The 20,104-nt window shown below is 43.9% G+C and overlaps 1 protein-coding gene across 4 annotated transcripts in view; it reads right to left on the bottom strand.

The window, feature by feature from the left end:
• The window catches only part of IQCG (IQ motif containing G), a 94,177-nt gene that overhangs the window by 19,906 nt on the left and 54,167 nt on the right, over positions 1-20,104 (bottom strand). For 3 of the 4 annotated variants that reach the window (XM_045850950.1, XM_045850951.1, XM_045850953.1), the window contains exons 7-8: positions 17,566-17,727; positions 16,482-16,556 (exon numbers count right to left, since the gene is read on the bottom strand). In XM_045850950.1, the coding sequence (XP_045706906.1) occupies positions 16,482-16,556; positions 17,566-17,727 (237 nt within the window). The remainder of the gene's footprint in view (positions 1-16,481; positions 16,557-17,565; positions 17,728-20,104) is intronic. The other variant, XM_045850952.1, reaches the window with a different exon arrangement.

The raw sequence follows: 20,104 nt of genomic DNA, 5'->3' as shown, positions 1-20,104 counted from the left end.
ACAGTCAATTTTCAAGATCACTCAACTGCAAAGGTCAAACAGCCAAGTTAAATGAGGATGTGATAAGTATCACTACCTCTACTTCCTTCAAGTTTGATGTTGGCACTGATTTCTGCACTTTCATCAGGGAAGCAGCATACTTATGATTTATGATGTTGGTAGGGAGGGAGTGTTCCAGAGATTTCTACTTGGTCATAACTACCATAATGGCCTTTACTCCATGAGTCAGAGAGAAATTCTGTCTGTTGCCAAGTATGTCTATTGCAATTATATATTCAGTAACCGAGGAAATAACCCAAGGGTGGGTCCACAGAATAAGTGGTTCCAGAGTAAATCAAACTAAAGACTCCATCTAGTCCTGGCCAGTGTGGCTCAGTTGGTTAGAGCATAATTCCATACACCAAAAGGTTGCAGGTTCAATTCCCAGTCAGGGCACATACAGAGATTGTGGGTTTGATCCCCAGTCAGGGCATGTACGAGAGGCAACCAATCAATGTTTCTCTCTCTCTCTCAAAAAAAAAAAAATTCTTAAATGAATAATCTGAACAATAGAATTTTCTACCTTAATAAACTACAAAAAAGCCCTGACTGGTGTGGCTTATTTGGTTGATCTCATCCCACAGACCGAAAGGTTGCTGGTTTGACTCCTGGTCAGGGCACATGCCTAGGTTGTGGGTTCAATCCTTGGTCAAGGCTCATATAGGAGGCAATCAATCAATGTTCCATCAATGTTTCTCTCCCTCTCTTTCTCCCTCCGTTCCTCTCTCTTTAAAAATAAATAAATAAAATCCTTTAAAAAAATAGAAACTACAAAAAAGTCATGGCTGAGTAGCTCAGTTGGTTAGAGCATCATCCCAATATGCAAGGTTGTGGATTCAATCCCTGGTCAAAGCACACACAAGAATCAACCAATGAATACATAAATTAAGTGGAACAACAAATTGATATTTCTCTCTCTCTCTCTCTCTCTCTCTCTCTCTCTCTTTCCTGTCTCTCTAAAATGAATGAATGAATGAATGAATGCATGCATGAAATGAAAAAGAAACCGCACACACAAAAAGATTCCATCTATCACCTGACCATTTTGAGTGGAGGTCAGAGTGCTGTCTTGGGTCCCCAGGAATTTGCATCAATTTAGAGCCAATGTTTAGTGATCTCAGAAGGTTGGATATTTCCTTTCTTTCCAGTGCACAGACATTCTACTAAAAGACCTACACAGACATTCTACTTACAGTCATAGGTCCCTCTGGGTAAATCCTAGAGAAAAAAATCACAATATAAACTTGCAGTAATGCTACAGAATTCATCCTCAGAGGAATGTGTCCCTTCAGTTAAGAGACTCTGGGTCCATGAATTGACTTAGTTCTGGAAACTGGATGAGAGACCATGACTCTTTGCTGTGGTAACTTCAACTCAGGTTTTTGGCTACTAGACTTCAACTTTTTTTCTGTTACGTGGATCAAGTATGTTTTATCAGACTGCACATCAGTTTTGTTCCTTGGGATACCATGACTAATTAGCCATTGCTAAACATCTCAGTGGGCAAAGGCATTCTGATAATAGGTACATTCTGCTGCCCTTTGTGGTAAATGTGTCCGCCTTGTCTTCAATAGCTCAGGGCCACCACTTGTGCTCTGGCACTCTTGGATCCCATTATCCCCATTGAAATCAGGGAGCCCATATCAGTGATGATATCACCCATGATCTTTACCTGGTCTGCATAGGAAAGGAATCACAGAGCTTTGGAAGGATGCAAGTGTGCTTCTCTCTAGCGTATTTCTTAATGGCTTTAGTAAAGGAGTGTCTTCTAGGAAGAAGTGTCTCACAGCAACTAGTTAGATGTGAGGGTTTGGTGGCAGATTGGTAGGTCACATGTGACAAATTCACTCCAAGATTCCCATCTCCCCAAATCTTTGGGTTCTCTCCTCCATATCACAGCAGGAAAGTTCTGCCATCTCCACTTCATTAAATGTGGGCCACTGTTGAGTTCAAGTTTTGGTTACCCAGCCAAACAAACTGTTGGAGTCACCTCTAGATGCACAAGCTAACACATTAAATCCAGAATCTCTAGTAAGTATATAGTTATCAGTGACCTCAACCCAATCTGGTGTTATTCCACCTCTTTGGTCTAACACCCTTAGAATCCATTCCCACATGTCTCCCAGGTTTCTGCCAATATATGTTAGCAAGGTCTTGTATTTCTTCTGGTGGGTAAACTATTTCCTTCTGATTTACAGTTGTTTGGGTTATCTGTTCTCCCCAGAACTTGCTGAGATGTTATCCTAGTTATGGATCCAGGGGCAATAGGGATAATTGTGCTAGGTCTTGAGAGTAAGCATCCTTTTTCAAAGCATCAGAGGAAGTTATTATTACAGGGAAAGAAAGACTGCTCTTCTCAGACACAGGGGGGCAGCCTAATTTCACTAGCAAGTCAGAGACTAAGGGGTTCAAGATTGTCAGTTATATCTGAGTGCAACCAGATATTCCCATTCCAAGTTTCAAGGTCCCATTCTTTCCCAATGAATGCCCTAACTTGTACATGAGAAACCTGACATGACTATTACTCATGTAACTGAACTACCATTAAAAAAACAATAATAGAAGAATGGGGCTGCATTATCACTACTATTAATTAACATTACACTTGACATTCTATCTATAAAATAAACCACCAAATGGAGATAGACATATAAATAATGAAAAGGAAAATATAAAATTGTTACTATTTGTAGTCAATAAGATTTTCTACCTAGAAAACCCAAATGAATCAACTGAAGAACGATTAAAACTCATATGAGAGAGCATAAAGAATCTAGAACAATATAAAAAGTGTATAGTCTTTTCATATACCTTGCACTTAGAGACATGTCCAAGAATGTTTAGCATTGTTTTAACAGAAAAACTCAGAAACAACTAAATGTCCACTGACAGGAGAATGGTCAAGTAATGTTGACATATACTGTGTATTATACAGCAGTTGTACTGACAAAGAAAACATTAAAAAGGCAAATAAAGGACTTCTGGCCAAGATGGAGGCGTAGACAGACACACTGTGCCTCCGTGCACAACCAAAAGAAGGACAACAACAAATTTGAAAACAAAAAACAACGAGAGCTGACAGAAAATCAAACTGTGTGGAAGTCTGACAACAAAGGAGTTAAAGAAAAAACATTCACCCAAACTGGCAGGAGGGGTGGAAACAGGCAGCCAGGGTGGAGAGGACTTGCGGTAAAGTGGCAGCTGGTGGACCAGGCGAGGCAGTGGTGCCAGACAGGACAGTCACACATCTGTGTGCAGATAAACTGGGAGGAACAACTGGGGAGCAAGACAGACCATGCAACCCAGGGTTCCAGCACGGGGAAATAAAGCCTCAAAACCAATTGTTACAGATTGGCTGTAACAATCTGTGGGGGTTGCAGTGGTGGGAGGAACTCTCAGCCTCATGGGAGAGTCTGTTGGAGAGGCCCACAGGGTCCTAGAATGTACACAAACCCACCCACCCAGGAGTCAGCACCAGAAGGGCCCAATTTGTTTGTGGGTAGCAGGGGAAGTGACTAAAAGCCAGCAGAGAGCAGAACAAGCAGCATTGTTCCTTCTTGAACCCCTCCCCCACGTAAAGAGTCACAACACAGCAATGTGGGTTGCCCAGTCTGGTGAACACCTAGGGCTCCACCCCTTACCATGTAACAGGTACTCTGAGACAAAAACAATGGCCCAAATGAAAGAACAGATCAAAGCTTCAGAAAAAATACAACTAAGTGATGAAGAGATACTCAACCTATCAGATGCACAGCTCAAAACACTGGTAATCAGGATGCTCACAGAATTTATTGAATATGGTTGCACACTAGAGGAAAAAAAATGAAGGCTATGCTAAGTGAAATAAAGGAAAATGTAAAGGACACCAACAGTGATGGGAAGGAAACTGGGACTCAAATCAATGGTTTGGAGCAGAAGGAAGAAAGAAACATTCAACCAGAACATAATGAAGAAACAAGATTTCAAAAAAATAAGGAAAGGCTTACAAACCTCCAGGACAACCTTAAACATTACAACATCCGAATCATAGGGGTGCCAGAAGAAGAGGAAGAGCAAGAATTGAAAACTTATTTGAACAAATAATGCAGGAGAACTTCCTCCATCTGGCAAAGAAAATAGACTTTCAGGAAATCCAAGAAGCTCAGAGAGTCCCAAAGGAGTTGGACCTAAGGAAACACACACCAAGGCACATCATAATTACATTAGCCAAGATTAAAGATAAGGAGAGAATCTTAAAAGCAGCAAGAGAAAAGGAAACAGTTTACCTACAAAGAAGTTCCCATAAGGCTATTAGCTGATTTCTCCAAAGAAATCTTGCAGGCAAGAAAGGGCTGGAAAGAAGTATTCAAAGTCATGAAAGGCAAAGACATACATCCAAGATTACTCTATACAGCAAAGCTATCAGTTAGAATGGGAGGGCAGATAAAGTGCTTCCCAGATAAGGCCAAGTTAAAAGAGTTCATCATCACCAAACCCTTATTATATGAAATGTAAAAGGAACTTAGAAATGTTAAAGGGACATAACAAAAAGAAGATCAAAACTATGAATAGTAAAATGACAACAAACTCACAATTATTAACTGAACCTAAAACAAAAACAAACTAAGCAAGCAACTAGAACCGGAACAGAATCACAGAAATGGTATCATATGGAGGGTTACCAGTGAGGGAGTGGGAGGGGGAGAGAGGGGTGAAAGGTACAGAGAATAAGTAGCACAAATGGTAGGCAGAAAATAGACAAGGGGAAGTTAAGAATCGTATAGGAAATGTAAAAGTCTAAGAACTTATATGTACAACACTTGGACATGAACTAAAGTGGGGGAATGCAGGTGGGGGTGTGTGCAGGGTGGAGTGGAATAAAAGGGGGAAAATGGGACAACTGTAATAGCATAATCAATAAAATATATATTTTTAAAAGTAAATTTAGAAAAAGGGTCTGCAACAATATATATATAACATGATCTCATTTACTTTAAAAACAATTAGAAATACTAAAAACATGTAAGTAGGTACATATAGAAATATGTATATTAAAAAAAGATGTGAAAGAAATCGTTTTTAAAAGGGAGCAATTAAGAGAGCTTTCAATTTTTAAACCTTACATATTTCTGCACTTTTCAAACTTTCACATAAAAGTATTTGCATATTGCTTGTGTGATGGGCTGAAGATCTGGGAAACACTGACTTCCTACACCCACCATTCACTGAATCTACCAGCTCATCTGACTGTTTTCAAATACGTGCTGTGTCTTAACACTTGACACAGGTAAAATGATACATAATTCTTAAATTGCCGGTTACAGGCTCCTGATTCTACTAGCCTACCAAACAGTTTCTTCAGTAAAGGTCTACAAGATAGGATCTAGAAATTCTTTTTTTTTTTAATGTATTTTATTGATTATGCTATTACAGTTGTCCCATTTCCCCCTTCTCTCCCCTCTACCCTGTACTCCCTCTCCCACCCACGTTCCCCCCCTTTAGTTCATGTCTATGTGTCATTCTTATGAGTTCTTTAGCTTCTACACTTCCCATACTATTCTTGCCCTCCCCCTATCTATTTCCAACCTACATTCTATGCTACTTATTCTCTATACCTTTTCCCCCTCTCTCTTCCTCCCACCCCCCTGCTGCTAGCCCTCCATGTGCCCTCCATTTCTGTGGTTCTGTTCCTGTTCTAGTTGTTTACTTAGTTTCTTTTGGTTTTGCTTTAGGTGTGGTTGTTAATAATTGTGAGTTTGCTGTCCTTTTACTATACATGTCTTTTCTTTATCTTCTTTTCTTAGATAAGTCCCTTTAGCATTTCATAAAATAAGGGCTTCCTGATGATGAACTCCTTTAACTTGACCTTATCTGAAAAGCACTTTATCTTCCCTTCCATTCTAAATGAGAGCTTTGCTGGATAGAGCAATCTGGGATGTAGGTCCTTGTCTTTCATGACTTGGAATACTTCTTTCCAGCCCCTTCTAGCCTGTAAGGTCTCTTTTGAGAAATCAGCTGACAGTCTGATGGGAACTCCTTTGTAGGTTACTGTCCCCTTATCTCTTGCTGCTTCTAGGATTCTCTCCTTCGTTTTTGCCTTGGCTAATGTAATTATGATGTGCCTTGGTGTGTTTCTTCTTGGGTCCAACTTCTTTGGGGCTCTCTGAGCTTCTTGGATTTCTTGGAAGACTATTGCCTTTGCCAGAATGGGGAAGTTCTCCTTTATTATTTGTTCAAATACATGCTCCATCTGTTGCTTTTCTCCTTCCTGTTCTGGTACCCCCTATAATTTCGGATGTTGGAACATTTAAAGGTGTCCTGGATGCTCTTAAGCTTTTCCTCGATTTTTTGAATTCTTATTTCATCATGCTTTCCTGCTTGGTTGATTCTATCTTCCTTCTGGTCTACTGTATTGTTTTGAGACTCAGATTCCTTCCTTTCACTATTGGCTCTCCTCCGCGTATCTTCCTGCATCTCTTTTATGGTAACCTGCATCCTTTCATCTAAATTGCGCCCAAAATCAATCAATTCCATGAGCTTTCTGATCACCAGTGTTTTGAACTGTGCATCTGATAGATTGGCTATTTCTTGGTCACTCAAAAGGATGAGTCCTGGGGGACTGATCTGTTCTGTTGGCAACATGTCTTATGTCTTTCCCTGTCTCTGGTCGCTCTTGTTACAGTAGGGGGCGGAGCCTTAGGTGTTCACCGGGGCTGGGCACCCCAGTCGCTAGATTGTGATGTTATATGTGTGGGCGGGGGCAGGAGCGAGTGGGGACAATGGCGGTAGTTCTGTACTCCTGGGCTCAGGCCCTTCCTTGGGATCCTGGGCTGTGAGCTCTGCCCTGGTCCACAATCGCTGCCTCACTGGGTCCACCAGCCGCAGCTTGCGTACTCAGGGGTCACCGCTGCGTTCTTGCGCCCCGGATGGCTGTCACGCCGATTTTGCGCCAAATTTTCCCCCGACCTCCACGCACTGCTGACCTGCGCCAGTCCCATGCCCACCCGGCTCGTCGTCTCCTACCAGTCTGGATGTACGGGTCTACTTCAACTTCTTGGCTGTCCGACTTCCATTCAGATAAATTCTATATCAGTTCTGAGTGATATTCTGTCTGTAAATTATTGTTGTTCTAATCTTGGTTGTGCGAGGAGGCACGGTTCGTCCACCTATTTCTCCATCTTGCCGGAAGTCTGAAATTCTTTTCTTTAACTACAAATTTGGAATTGTTTACTGAAAATTCTTTTTTTCCTTATTCATCCAACAGTGATATTTTGAAAGGCTCTACTCACCTTGGTTTGTTATTAGTATTAGTGTGGCAGGAAAAGAAAAACCCCATGATAAGCTTCTGTGCTCTGTTGCTTCATTGATAAGCTGTCCTCTCTGTAACTTCTGCAAAAATTCACAGTGCCTTGTTCCTTTGTCCCCCATATATGGTAACCAGACCTGACTCCCTAACTACTAACTCCCTAACCCCTCCGCATTTGACTTCTGTAACTTTGCTTCGCCACATAGTCAGGAAGCCCAGGGCTATTTAAACCCCGGGAAAACAAAGCTTATTGCTCAGGATTTGGGTAGTTAACCCCTCTGAGCTCATGTGCAATAAAGTTCGTGCTTCGCCATCTTCCCCGCATGTGAGTTATTTTCCGCAACATTTTGGTTCCCTGACCAAGAAACGCTCACTTGAGCAGGCATTTTGCCTCCAGTGAAGGTAACCCAAGGGTTCGGCAGGGGAGCCCTGCCAGAGGGGAAGGAGCATGTGCCCTGGTAGTTTCAGGTTTCCAGGGGCGGAGACTCCTATGCGGCGTCCTCAACTGCTCTAAGACCCGGGAGGAGGGGGAGAGACGAACCACGAACTGTCAGAGGCACCAATCGGAATCGGTAAGTGCCCCGGGGACCGGACCCAAGACCAGAGAGAGACTGATCACCTCTCAACTAGAAAATTCAGGAGTCTGGGCCAAGGCTCAGACCATCAGACTCCTACTCCAGGGAGGAACAGTTATAACCTCTGTGTGGTTGTGTGTGAATGTGTCTGTGACTCCACGAGCCAGCCAGCTTACGGAGTCTGATTGGGCCCTCACCTGCGGTTCCTGGGTCGGTAGTACAGCATAAGGGGTTGTTAACCCAGATTCTACACGGGCAACCTTTTGTCAAGACCACCGAAGTTACTCGCAAGAGGACAGGCCAGGCAGGCGTGCAAAAGATCCCCTTACCCTTTGTTTGTCTGCGTCGTAAGGGAGGGAGACATGGGGGCTGGATTGTCAACCGTCTTAGATTGTATACTTCAGAATTTTGACCAGTTCCGAAAACAAGATCCCTTGATGAGCCCAGGACAACTGGAAATTTTCTGTACCTCAGAGTGGCCCTCTTTTGGGGTAGGCTGGCTCCCTGAGGGCACCCTTAATCTGAGTATAATTAGAGCAGTTCACCTGATAGTCACCGGGAAGCCAGGACACCCAGATCAATATGTTTACATAGATAGGTGGCAGGAGTTAGCTCAGGACATGCCTAAGTGGCTCCAGCAGTGAGCTAAAGTACCCCCGAAGCATCTAGGCACCACAGGACAGAAGAAGAAGTCTGGACCCCAAACCCAGATCCTGGTGGCTAGGGGCCCAAAGCATCCGATCCACCAGGAGCACCCCGAGGATGACCAACCCTTTCTTCCACCGCCATACGGGGGACCTTCCACCGCTACACTAGGGCCAGACACTCCTCCCCCATCAGTCTTGCCCACTGGAGGAGGCCCCACAAAGGGAGGGGGAGGCCCCACAAAGGCTCCCGGAAACTGCACCGTCGCCAATTGCGACCTGGCTAAGACATCACCAGGCCTATCAGATACCACTGAGGGAGGCTCAGGGACCCGGGCAGATGGCAGACGATGGGACATTTGAGCCAGGACCTGTGGTTCTTTATTACCAGCCATTCACCACCACTGATCTCCTTAATTGGAAGCACCACACACCCTCATATTCGGAAAAAAACCGCAGGTTCTGATTAATTTAATGGAATCCATAATGCAGACCCACCGGCCCACTTGGTATGACTGTCGCCAGCTCCTATTAACTCTATTTAACACGGAGGAGAAGCGCAAGATTTTGCAGGAGGCCCATCGATATCTTGAAACCCATGCCCCGGCAGCCACTGTCGATCCCACACAGTACGCCCGAGCAGTGGCTTCAGAAGTTCAGCAGGACTGGGACCACAATACAGAGCAAGGGAGATTAGCTTTTGACTGATATAGGGAGGCCATCCTACAAGGGGTCAGGGCGGGAGCCAAAAAACCTACCAACATGGCTAAGGTTTCCAATATAATGCAAGGGGCAGACGAAAGCCCAGGAGATTTCCTAGAACGACTAACTGAAGCATACAGAATATACACTCCTTTTAACACCAAAAGTCCGGATAGCCAGCGAATGGTTAATATGGCTTTCGTGACTCAGTTGGCACCCGATATCTGCAAAAAGCTGCAGAAATTAGAGGGTTTTGCCAGCATGAACATCAGCCAGTTAATAGAAGTGGCAAACAAAGTTTATAACAATAGAGAAGAGGCGGCTGAGACCGCAGCCTTAGAAAAACAGAAAAGAAAAGCAGCACTGTTGGCAGTCGCCCTGGCGGCCCCAACAAAGGGCCTGCAGAAGAAAGGGCAGAAAGGCCATTTTAAAGTGTACAAAGACTAGTGTGCCTACTGTAAGGGAAAGGGCCACTGGAAACAGGATTGCCCAAACTGGAAGCAGAAGGAGGGTCCAGTGTTTCCCCTAGCCCCTGGGATCCACAGTCTGGTGAGTTTGGATACTGAAGGAGCAGGACTGGGCTCAATGAAACTCAGCCCCTACGAGCCCATGGTCCGAGCCAGAGTGGGGGGCCAACCATTGACTTTCATGATAGATACTGGAGCAGAGCATTCGGTAGTCACAGCCCCTGTGGCTCTGCCATCAGGCCAGGAGGTTTCGATCGTAGGAGCCACAGGGTGGCCCAGTGAGCCAAAGAAATTCTGTCAAGCCCAGACAATCGAGCTGGGAGGGCACCAGGTCTGCCATGAATTCCTCTACCTACCCGAATGCCCTGTGCCCCTCCTAGGCAGAGACTTGTTAAGTAAGCTTTCGGCCCGCATAGCCTTTCACCCCTCTGGACAAGCCACACTCGAATTAGGTAGCTCGAGTTTGGTGGCCCTCGTTATGCCCCAGGAGGAAGAATACTGGATCTATGAAGAAGATAGAGGCCTAGGCAGCCAAGATTCTCTCACAGAGGAATTTCCCGATGTGTGGGCAGAGGGAAACCCGCCAGGACTTGCCACTGGCCGAACCCCAGTGATAACAGACTTAAAACTGGGGGCTCAGCCCCACTGCCTCAAACAATATCATATATCTAAAGAGGCCCGGCTAGGCATATCAGGGGTAATAAATAAGTACTTGTCTGCAGGAATATTGGTTCCCTGTCAATCACAATGGAACACACCGCTCCTCCCCGTGAAAAAGCCAGATGAGAGTGGGTACCGCCCGGTACAAGACCTCAGGGCTGTTCATTAACAGGTCACCCTGACTCTGCATCCAACAGTGCCTAACCCCTACATGCTATTAAGCCAACTGCCCCCAACCACCTCACATTTTACCTTCCTAGACTTAAAGGATGCTTTCTTTTGCATACCCCTGGCCCCTGTGAGTCAGCCAATATTTGCATTTGAATGGGAAGATCCCCACACTGGCACAAAGACCCAATTAACCTGGACCTGGCTGCCTCAGGGGTTCAAGAACTCCCCCACTATATTCAGTGAAGCGTTAGCCCAGGACCTGAAGCCCTTCTCAGAGCAGCATCCTGGCCTTGTTTTGCTCCAGTATGTGGACAATTTGCTGTTGGCAGGGCCAGGGAGTTACAAGTGCCGGGAAGGGACGCGGGCCCTGCTCCAGCTCCTGGCATCAAAAGGCTACCAGGTGTCCAAAAGGAAGGCCCAGACAGATTTGCCAAAAGGAAGTTTGATACCTGGGTTTCCAAATAAGCCAGGGGCAGGGGACTTTGGGAACTGAGAGGAGGGCTGTGATTAATCAACAATCCAGCCCAATGACTAGAAGACAGTTCTGGGAATTCTTAGGAGCCAAGGGGTTTTGTTGAATATGGATCCCAGGGTACGCGGAAATAGCAAAGCCACTGTATCAAGCCCTTAAAGGGGCAGAGACTGCTCCATTTAATTGGGGAACCGAGCAACAGGGAGCTTTTGAGAAAATAAAAGAACTTCTGGTTAGCACCCTGGCCCTCAGCTTACCCGACCCCGATAAGCCTTTCTCTCTTAACGTTCATGAAAAGGAGAAAGTAGCCTTGGAGGTTCTGACTCAAGAAGTCAGACCATGGCAACGCCCAGTAGCCTACCTCTCCAAGCAGCTGGATAATGTAGCAGCTGGATGGCCACCCTGCTTGTGGGCCATGGCGGTCGCTGTTTCCCTCCTCCAAGAAGCTGACAAACTCACCCTGGGGCAAGAAATTAGCTTATATGTGTCGCATGCTGTACACAGCCTCCTTGAGGGGCAAGGACATCGGTGGCTATTCAACCCCCGGCTTACTCAGTACCAGGGAATGCTGCAGGAAAACCCCCGAGTACATCTAAAGGCGGTGCGCAAAATCAATCCAGCCACCTTCTCACCTGCAGAAACCGGGGAACCTGACCATAACTGTGAGGAGATCACGGATCAGATATATGCCAGCCGGCCAGATTTAAGGGACCAGCTGTTGGATCGGGGGACCTCAACCTGTACACAGACGGGAGCAGTACCATAACTGAGAAGGGGGAGCGGATTCGGGGTATGCAGTAACTACAAAGGACCAAATCCTTGAAGCAGAGCTTCTGCCCTCCGGGTGGTCAGCCCAAAGGGCAGAACTTTATGCCCTCATTTGGGCCGTGGAACTAAGCAAGGGAAAAATGGTCAACATATACACTGACTCCAAGTATGCTTTTGCCACCCTCCACATACATGGGGCCATCTATAGAGAAAGAGGGCTACCGACTGCCAAAAGGAAAGAAATAAAAAACAAAACCAAAATCCTCCGACTCCTGGAGGCTGTATGGAGTTTGGCTCAGGTAGCAGTTATGCACTGCCGGGTACACACTAAGGGCAACACAGAAGAGGCCGTAGGGAACCAGCTCGTGGATCAGGCTGCAAAAGCTGCTGCTAAGAGACAAGATTCTCCAGAAGCTATAGTGGGCCCTTTGCTCAGTTCCCCCTTAAACACCCAAGACTATCAGCCGGCTGAGGAACAATGGGCCAGGCAGAATTGGGAATCCAAAACATCAGAAGGCCTGTGGAGGCTCTCTGACGGACAAATTTATGTGCCCCAGAGCCAGGCAGCGCAGGTGGTCCAGAATTGTCACATCCTGACCCACCTAGGGAAAACAGCCCTAGAAAACCTGCTCCAAAGGTATCTATACCCAACCTCACCGCACTATGTGCCAATGTTGCAGCCAGATGTGTAACTTGCCCTAAGAACAATGCAGCAGGGAACAATCGGGTCCCGCCAGGAACACAGTACTGGGGAACTCAACCTCTGGAAGACCTGCAGGTGGATTTCACTGAAGTCAAACCAAGCCGAGGATATAAGTACTTGCTTGTCCTCATATTCACCTTCTCAGGTTGGGTCAAAGCTTTCCCAGCCAGGACTGAAAGGGCCAGAGAGGTAGCCAGAGTTCTACTAAGGGAAATAATTCCCCGACATGGACTACCTCTAAACCTGGAAAGTGACAACAGACCAACTTTTATTTCCCAGGTGGTGCAGGATTCAGCAAGACTGCTAAATATAAGGTGGAAGCTGCACACTGCATACTGGCCCCAAAGTTCAGGGAAAGTGGAAAGAATGAATAGGACACTGAAAGAAACTTTGGCAAAACTCTGCCAAGAGACTGGGCTGCCCTGGACAGACTTGTTGCCAATAGCCCTGCTCCAAGTTAGAAGCACCCCAAACCAGGCAGGGTATACCCCCTATGAGTTAGTATACAGAAGGCCCACTCCCATAGTGAGAATAACAGGACCTAGCAATTTACCAGTACAAGGGGAGATAAGACAAAGAAGGTACTCAGAACAGCTAGGAAAGGCCTTAGACCAGATAGGAGAAACCCAATTAGGGTTTGAACCTAAACCCCAAGGGGGGCCAGCACACCCACACCGTCCAGGGCAGTATGTATGGGTGAAAGACTGGAAAAAGGAGCCTCTCTAACCTGTGTGGACGGGCCCTCATTTTGTGCTTTTAACTATCCCTACTGCCCTTATGGTCGCAGGAATCACGCCGTGGATCCACCATTCTCGGGTGAAGGCAGCAGCTGGGCCAGAAGGACCAGGAGAAGAAGCCGCCGAGCAGCGGGTGCTGGCCTTGAAACTACAGCAACGACGGAAGGAGACTTCAGGAGCCCAGGACGTCTGGGAGGTTACAGCCCGACACCAAGATTATGGATAAATGCCCAGCTGAGTTCCTAGCCTCTATGACCTTGGCGGCCGGAATCTTCGGGATAATACTGGTCTCTGTAACTCCTAAAGACTGGGGACTCATTGAAAATTCCCTTTTGGTTGCCGCATATTTCTGTGTGATTTTCATCTTTGTATATCTAATCTGTGTCTTTTAGCAATTAGCCATGAGCAGAATATTAGAAATATTCCTTTGTGCCCAAGTGTTATCTGGATTAACTCTAGTGCAGCCATATGTCTGGAGATTCTATGCAAGAGAAACCTATAGAAAAAATGGTAATGTCATCACCCACACGGTGGGTGTCATGACATGTCCTAATACGGGCTGCACCAGTCCTTCATTCCTTACCATCAAACTCACGGACCTAAAATCCGTAAGCGGGGGAAGCCCTGCCATTTGTCTCACCATTGATGCTAAACCAGGGCCAAAATTAGGATTTGATTCGGAATGTGGCAAGTATCTGGAGACCTATGGAAGTTGCTACTACGGCTCCTGTTTACACAATAAAAAACTGACTATAAAACTGAGCCCAGTGGGGCCATTAACATACGAATATTTAATCCACTAGATAAAAATTGGGAAATAGGAGTAAGAGGAAAAATCTATCAAAGTATGATATACAACTATCCCCAGGGGCACATATTTGTTGTAAAAGTAAGAGAAGCACAAAACCCTGCCCTAAATACCATCTATCACATCCAGTCAGTCATAGAAGATCAAGAAAAGACGCTAACTAGAAAACTTGGAAGGTCAAAAAGCAGTAGGACCTTTCTCTTGGATAAAACTGATATAGCAGGGGGCACAGCTACTTCATCTAACCAGTCCAGGCAGTTACAATGACTGTTTCTTATGTGCATATCTTAACAGGCCACCACTGACTGCACTTCCACTTCAACAACCCCTTACTGTTTCCAAAGCTCAGACCCCAGAACCCTTTTCTCTCCAAGGTGTTCCTCTATTCCAGGACTCATCCATCAGACTGCTGGAGTGCTACAGACCACCTGGTTCCTGCAATCAGATGTTGCCATCCTCCAGATCCATCACCAGCCTGCCAGGAACTTTCTTTTGATGTAACAGGACTCTCTACCAGTCGGTAAATCATAGCATCCCAGCCCCTTGCTATCTCGTGGCCTTAGCCCCCTAGCTCGTCTTATATCAACCGGGCGAGTTGAGTACCCTGCTTGCTCAAGAACATCAGAAGCGAGCAGTCCTCTTCCCCCTGATGGTTGGGTTAAGTTTGGCCACTTCAGTCATCGGAATGGGACTGGGGAGTTCAGGACTAGCAGTCAGCCTCCAATCCACTAAAGAGCTCCAGGAAGAGTTAAATCAGTCCATGGATGCCTCTGCTCTATCTATGGCCTCACTGCAGAGGCAAATAACCTTCCTAGCTCGGGTAGCCCAACAAAATCGGTGGGCACTAGACTTACTCACCGAGAAGGGGGGAACTTGTCTTTTCCTACAGGAAGAATGCTGTTACTACGTCAATGAAAGTGAAATAGTAGAAGAAAATATTGGCAAACTAAAGGACATTCGCCAGAGATTGGGGAGCATCAGCTCCCCTGCCGAAACCCACTCCTGGTGGCAATCAATCCTTTTTCCTATTTTGACCCCCATTTTAGGCCCTCTTGTCATCCTCTTTCTTGCATTAACTATAGGACCCTGTTTACTGCGTACGGTAGTGCAACAGATAGAAGCAACAGTGACCCAATAAGCTGCCTCCAAGATCCTTTCTCTCCAGGGACACCACTACCGGAGATTACAGCCAACTCAAACAGAGAGTGAATATGCGGACTACAACACTGATGCTAGAACAGACACCAGTGCTGTTTAGCATCAAAGGGGGGAATGTGGTAGGAAAAGAAAAACCCCATGATAAGCTTCTGTGCTCTGTTGCTTTATTGATAAGCTGTCCTCTCTGTAACACCTGCAAAAATTCACAGTGCCTTGTTCCTTTGTCCCCCATATATGGTAACCAGACCTGACTCCCTAACTACTAACTCCCTAACCCCTCCGCATTTGGCTTCTGCAACTTTGCTTCGCCAGGTAGGCAGGAAGCCTGGGGCTATTTAAACCCCGGGAAAACAAAACTTATTGCTCAGGATTTGAGTAGTTAACCCCTCTGAGCCCGCTGGCGTAATAAAGGTTCATGCCTCGCCATCTTCCCCGAGTGTGAGTTATTTTCTGCAACATTAGAAATACTAATTAAAACCATATAATTCACACAAGAAACAAAATGACTAAATAAATATATGGAAAAATGGTCATCTCTTAGTAAGCAAAAAAATGCAAAATAAAACAACTCATTAAGTCTGCAGACTTAATAATATCTAAAATGGCTAGTGCTGTTGAGGATACTTGAAAGTAGCACCTGTATACACTGTTGATGGTAGCGTAAGTTTGAAAGTACTAACAATATTAGCAATTCACAAAATACCAGTCTCTTTGGCATCATAATATCATACTTTAGATTACTTTGGGTAAATAATTGCAATGATGAAAAACGCTTACTTGGCAAAGCTTTCATTACTGCATTATTTATAATAATGAAAATTTGGAAATAACCTAAATATCTAAAGGAAAGGGTACCAAGTAAACCACGGCATAACCAAATTATAAAACCATTTAAATTTTTTTATGAAGAGATTGATTACACAGAAAATATGAGTAAAAAAGCAACTGACAATTTTAAAAAAACTTCCCTCAACCAAGAATGTTATTTTTATAATTTAACAAAGTCAAATTTTAAAATTATGATGATGAGGCAATAAAAGAACAAGAAAAGTTTTCTATATAATGCTATATGATAAAGGCAGAAGACAAAATTTTTTCTGTACTCAAATTACAGTTTTATAAAATATTTATTCAGATGAATCACTTTAAAAGAAAATATGGGCTACAGCTCATTCGTTAGGCTGGTAGAATTAAGATTGATTTTTCTCCCCCCACCCAAAAAAAATGGTTTTGCTGTCCTTGTTAAAAGTTGAACACACAGGTCAGAAGATAAACAAGTTTAGGTGACTCACCTGCTGCTCCTTTCGAAGGAATATTTCAATCGCCATATGAATCTGGTTCTCTTCTTCAGTTTTCAACCTTAGTTTCTGTAGAACGATAAACCAGCATCAGAATTCTCCCCAGCCGAGTCGGAAATGAGCACTTCTCAAGGTCAGAGGTGCAGCTGTGACAGCCGCAATTCCCAGAGCTCTGCATACTGCTCCAGAGCTGCAATTCTGTTCCCTCCTACTCAGTGTTCACAAACAGTGCTGAGCTGTGTGTCGGGCACTGTGCTAAATACGTGCAGTTGCCCAGAACAGAAGAACCATAATCCTGTTGCCTGGAAAGCGATATCAATTTAAGGAGAGAAACAATACTTCCTGGGGACAGGTTCTTAGGTCTGTAAAAAGAAATTCCAGGGTGCAAGAAAAAAATTTGCTGTCACAATCTTAAACTACACCTGGGGATTAAGCTCCAAAGAAGCAGGAAGCTCCAAAAAAAAAGGAGTCCTGTGCAGACACACTACTGAGTTTGCTCCTGGTCGCCTCCCTATTGTTCTTTTAGCCATTTTAGCTTTCATCCTCTAATGAGGGTCTAACTGCTTCTTTGGAGCACAGTCCCCAGGTATGGCTTAAGACTTGTTTCTTTCTCCTGGTATTTTTCACTGTGATTTCTCATTTCTATAAATGTAGGTTTGAGTGAGGTTCAGGTCTCTAGATTTTGTATTTCTTAGTAGAGGGATAAAAGATACTGGTTGAGTAAGGAAAGCAGCAGAAATACCCTGCAGTTACTACCTGTCTTATTTTGCTCTCTTCCTATACTTTCCAGGAGAAATGGCAAGTGGTTTTATAAAATAAAGTGACCAAAGGAAGAAAGTACAACCAGCTTTCCAAAAACAAGAGATTCAGGCTATACAGGCCATCAGAATCTCTGGTTATAAATACACAAGTCCTCCTTCCACTCTTATTTTTCAGCTCAGATGTTAGGGCGGCAGGAGAGGTCAAACAAAGATGGTAAAACTCTCCCTCTCCCTCCTCCTTCCTTAACTGAGTCAATGTCAGGAGTGACAGTTCACATGCCACCTGTCTGGCTCATTCCTAATGCAGCAGTGATTACCTCAATTTCTTCTAGCAAGAGCTCCTCTGTTTTGTTACATTTTTTCTGGGTCTGAGAAATCTGCACCTCAGCGTTTCTCTTCATATAGTGATTTTCCATGTTAGTTTTTGCCTTCAGCTCTTGCAACTGGTCCTTGAGGTGAGCAATATATTCATTCTGACGCTGCAGAGGTGAAGCCAGATTTCTAAATTAAAATACATTCTACCTCCATTCAGTTCAGCCAGTGGTTTAAGCTTAGCTTTTGTATGTATATATCAACAAGTAACTGAATCTATTTTTCTGCTATCATGCTATGAGAAATTATCATGCTAAACCAGTACTGATCACAGATAGAATGAATGAAAATGAAAGATAAGTAGTTCTAAGCATCCAGACTGTGCGATTCTTTCCTAAGCACACTATTTGGCTACTCTGTATCCACAAGAATTTCCCATTGCTAGCTCTTTTTGGTAGAAAGAGTACTAGTCTAATTACCAAAAGACCCAACACTTCACACCCAACCATCACTAGTTATGTGACCTTGTCCAAGTCAAGCAAACTCTCCATGTCTTACCTTCTATAAAATAGAAAATTAATATCTACCCTGCCTGAAATATCTCAGAAATGATTATAAGGATTGAGAATATGAGTGAAAACTCTTTGCAGGTTACAAAGTAGTTAGCAATTTTAAGGCCTCAATATTTATTTAAAAATATTTATTCAGTTCCACACTAGGTAAATAGTAGAGATCTAACTAGACATAGTCCTTGGCCTCATGAAGTTTATGATTTAGTGGTAAACAAGTAGTTAAAAGGAAACAAACAAATACATGTAAACTATTTCAAAGACACAAAATGTTATGAAAGGATAGGGCAACCAACTAAGGGAGAAACCAACAATGGAGCCCTATAGTAGAATGAATGGTCTAAAAAGGGTTCTCTGCAAAGGTCTAAATATGACACCTGAAGGATAAGTATGGCTGTCACATGGAAAGTGGTAACAAGGAGAATTCTAAGGAAAAGGAAATATGTGTGCCAAAGTCCCGAGGCAGCAAAAATAACTGGATATAATCCAGGGACCAAAACAAAACTCTGGAGGCTCTAGTACACTGGCGGCTGACAGTTAGAAAAGTTGAGGTTGGAAAGGTAGGTGAGGATAAAAAATGCAGAACCTCAGAGGCACAATTAAGAAGTTTGAATTGCCCTGGCTGGTGTAGCTCAGTAGACTGAGCACCCATCTGCGAAGCAAAGAGTCGCTGGTTGGATTCCCAGTCAGGGCACATGCTTGGTTGCAGGCCAGGTCCCCAGTGGGGGGCACATGAGAGGCAACCACACATTGATGTTTCTCTCCTTCCCTTCTCCTCTCTCTCTAAAAAAAAATTAATTAATTAAATAAAATCTTAAAAAGAAATAGGCACATGAAAGGCCTCACTTGTTTAAACAAAGAGAAGAAGAAGTTTGAATTGTATTCCAAGTGCCCCTGGAAGCCTTGGAGGAGTTTTAGTCAGGGCGATAACATCTGGTTGTTTCAAAAGAATCAAAGAGTGAGTAATTTCAAGGAATTAGTTGACAGCACAACAAGCAAACGCAACTAATAACAAAAACGCATGGATCTAATTACTGGTCTATGATTCTCCAAATATCAACCAACTTTAACTTACAATGTAAACTGAGCAGAATTGGTTCTAAGTATTAGAAGAAACAAAGCAGAAATTGGTTATGATAACCCATAATGAAAAGACAGCCCACTTTAAAGAATCATAGACCCCTAAAATTAGGCAGAAAGGAATTCTTCAAGTCATTTTGTTGAACTTCTTGGTGTAACTCTATGGAATCATTCCAACTGTATAGCAGTTATCGCAACTATATTACAGCCATTTCAAAGAGATAAGTATCTCTGAACGAGAACATGCTACAAGCCCAGTTGATAATACATGCTATAGTGTTTCACAGACTTTTACACATCGTAGGATTGTGGGCAAATTACTTAGCCTTTCTAAGACTATTTTCTCATATGTGAAATCCTGCCAGTGCCTGGCACAACTTAGATGCTCAATAAATTCTCATAAAATTAATGTTGAGACATGACTTTTTTGGCTCACTTTTTTTCCTTCCCTTCCACTTTCCCTTTTTCTCCACACTTCTCCATTTCTCTTCTCTCCTCTCTTCTAGTTCCAACTTGTATGGCAGTCAATGATAAAGTCTGAATCTCTAGACGACTTGAGTTAAAGTGAAATGATGCTTTCACTTCTTCAAGTGTAACCATTTTACCTATTTAGTCATTTAGACTTTCTTCAAGGTCCTGCTTATATATCACTTAAATCCATAAAACGTTTTTTCAGAAAACCTCAGCCCACATAGCTAATTGTAGATTTGTTATTGTTATTGTTATTGTTGTTGTTTTTTATCAGAACCTAATAGTGTTAAACAGATAGGTATTCATTAAGTAGTATCCACACAAAAATACACTTTCAAAAACCCAAGAGAATGTTCTGGTCAGGGTTTTGTGTTGTTGTTGTTTTTTTTTAATCAGATTGAAAACTAAGTCTTTCAGAGTAACA

Source organism: Phyllostomus hastatus, unplaced genomic scaffold, assembly GCF_019186645.2.
Source record: "Phyllostomus hastatus isolate PE091 unplaced genomic scaffold, TTU_PhHast_1.1 phas_contig_86, whole genome shotgun sequence".
NCBI classification, from domain to species: domain Eukaryota; kingdom Metazoa; phylum Chordata; class Mammalia; order Chiroptera; family Phyllostomidae; genus Phyllostomus; species Phyllostomus hastatus.
This window is presented reverse-complemented; position numbering and strand designations above follow the sequence as displayed.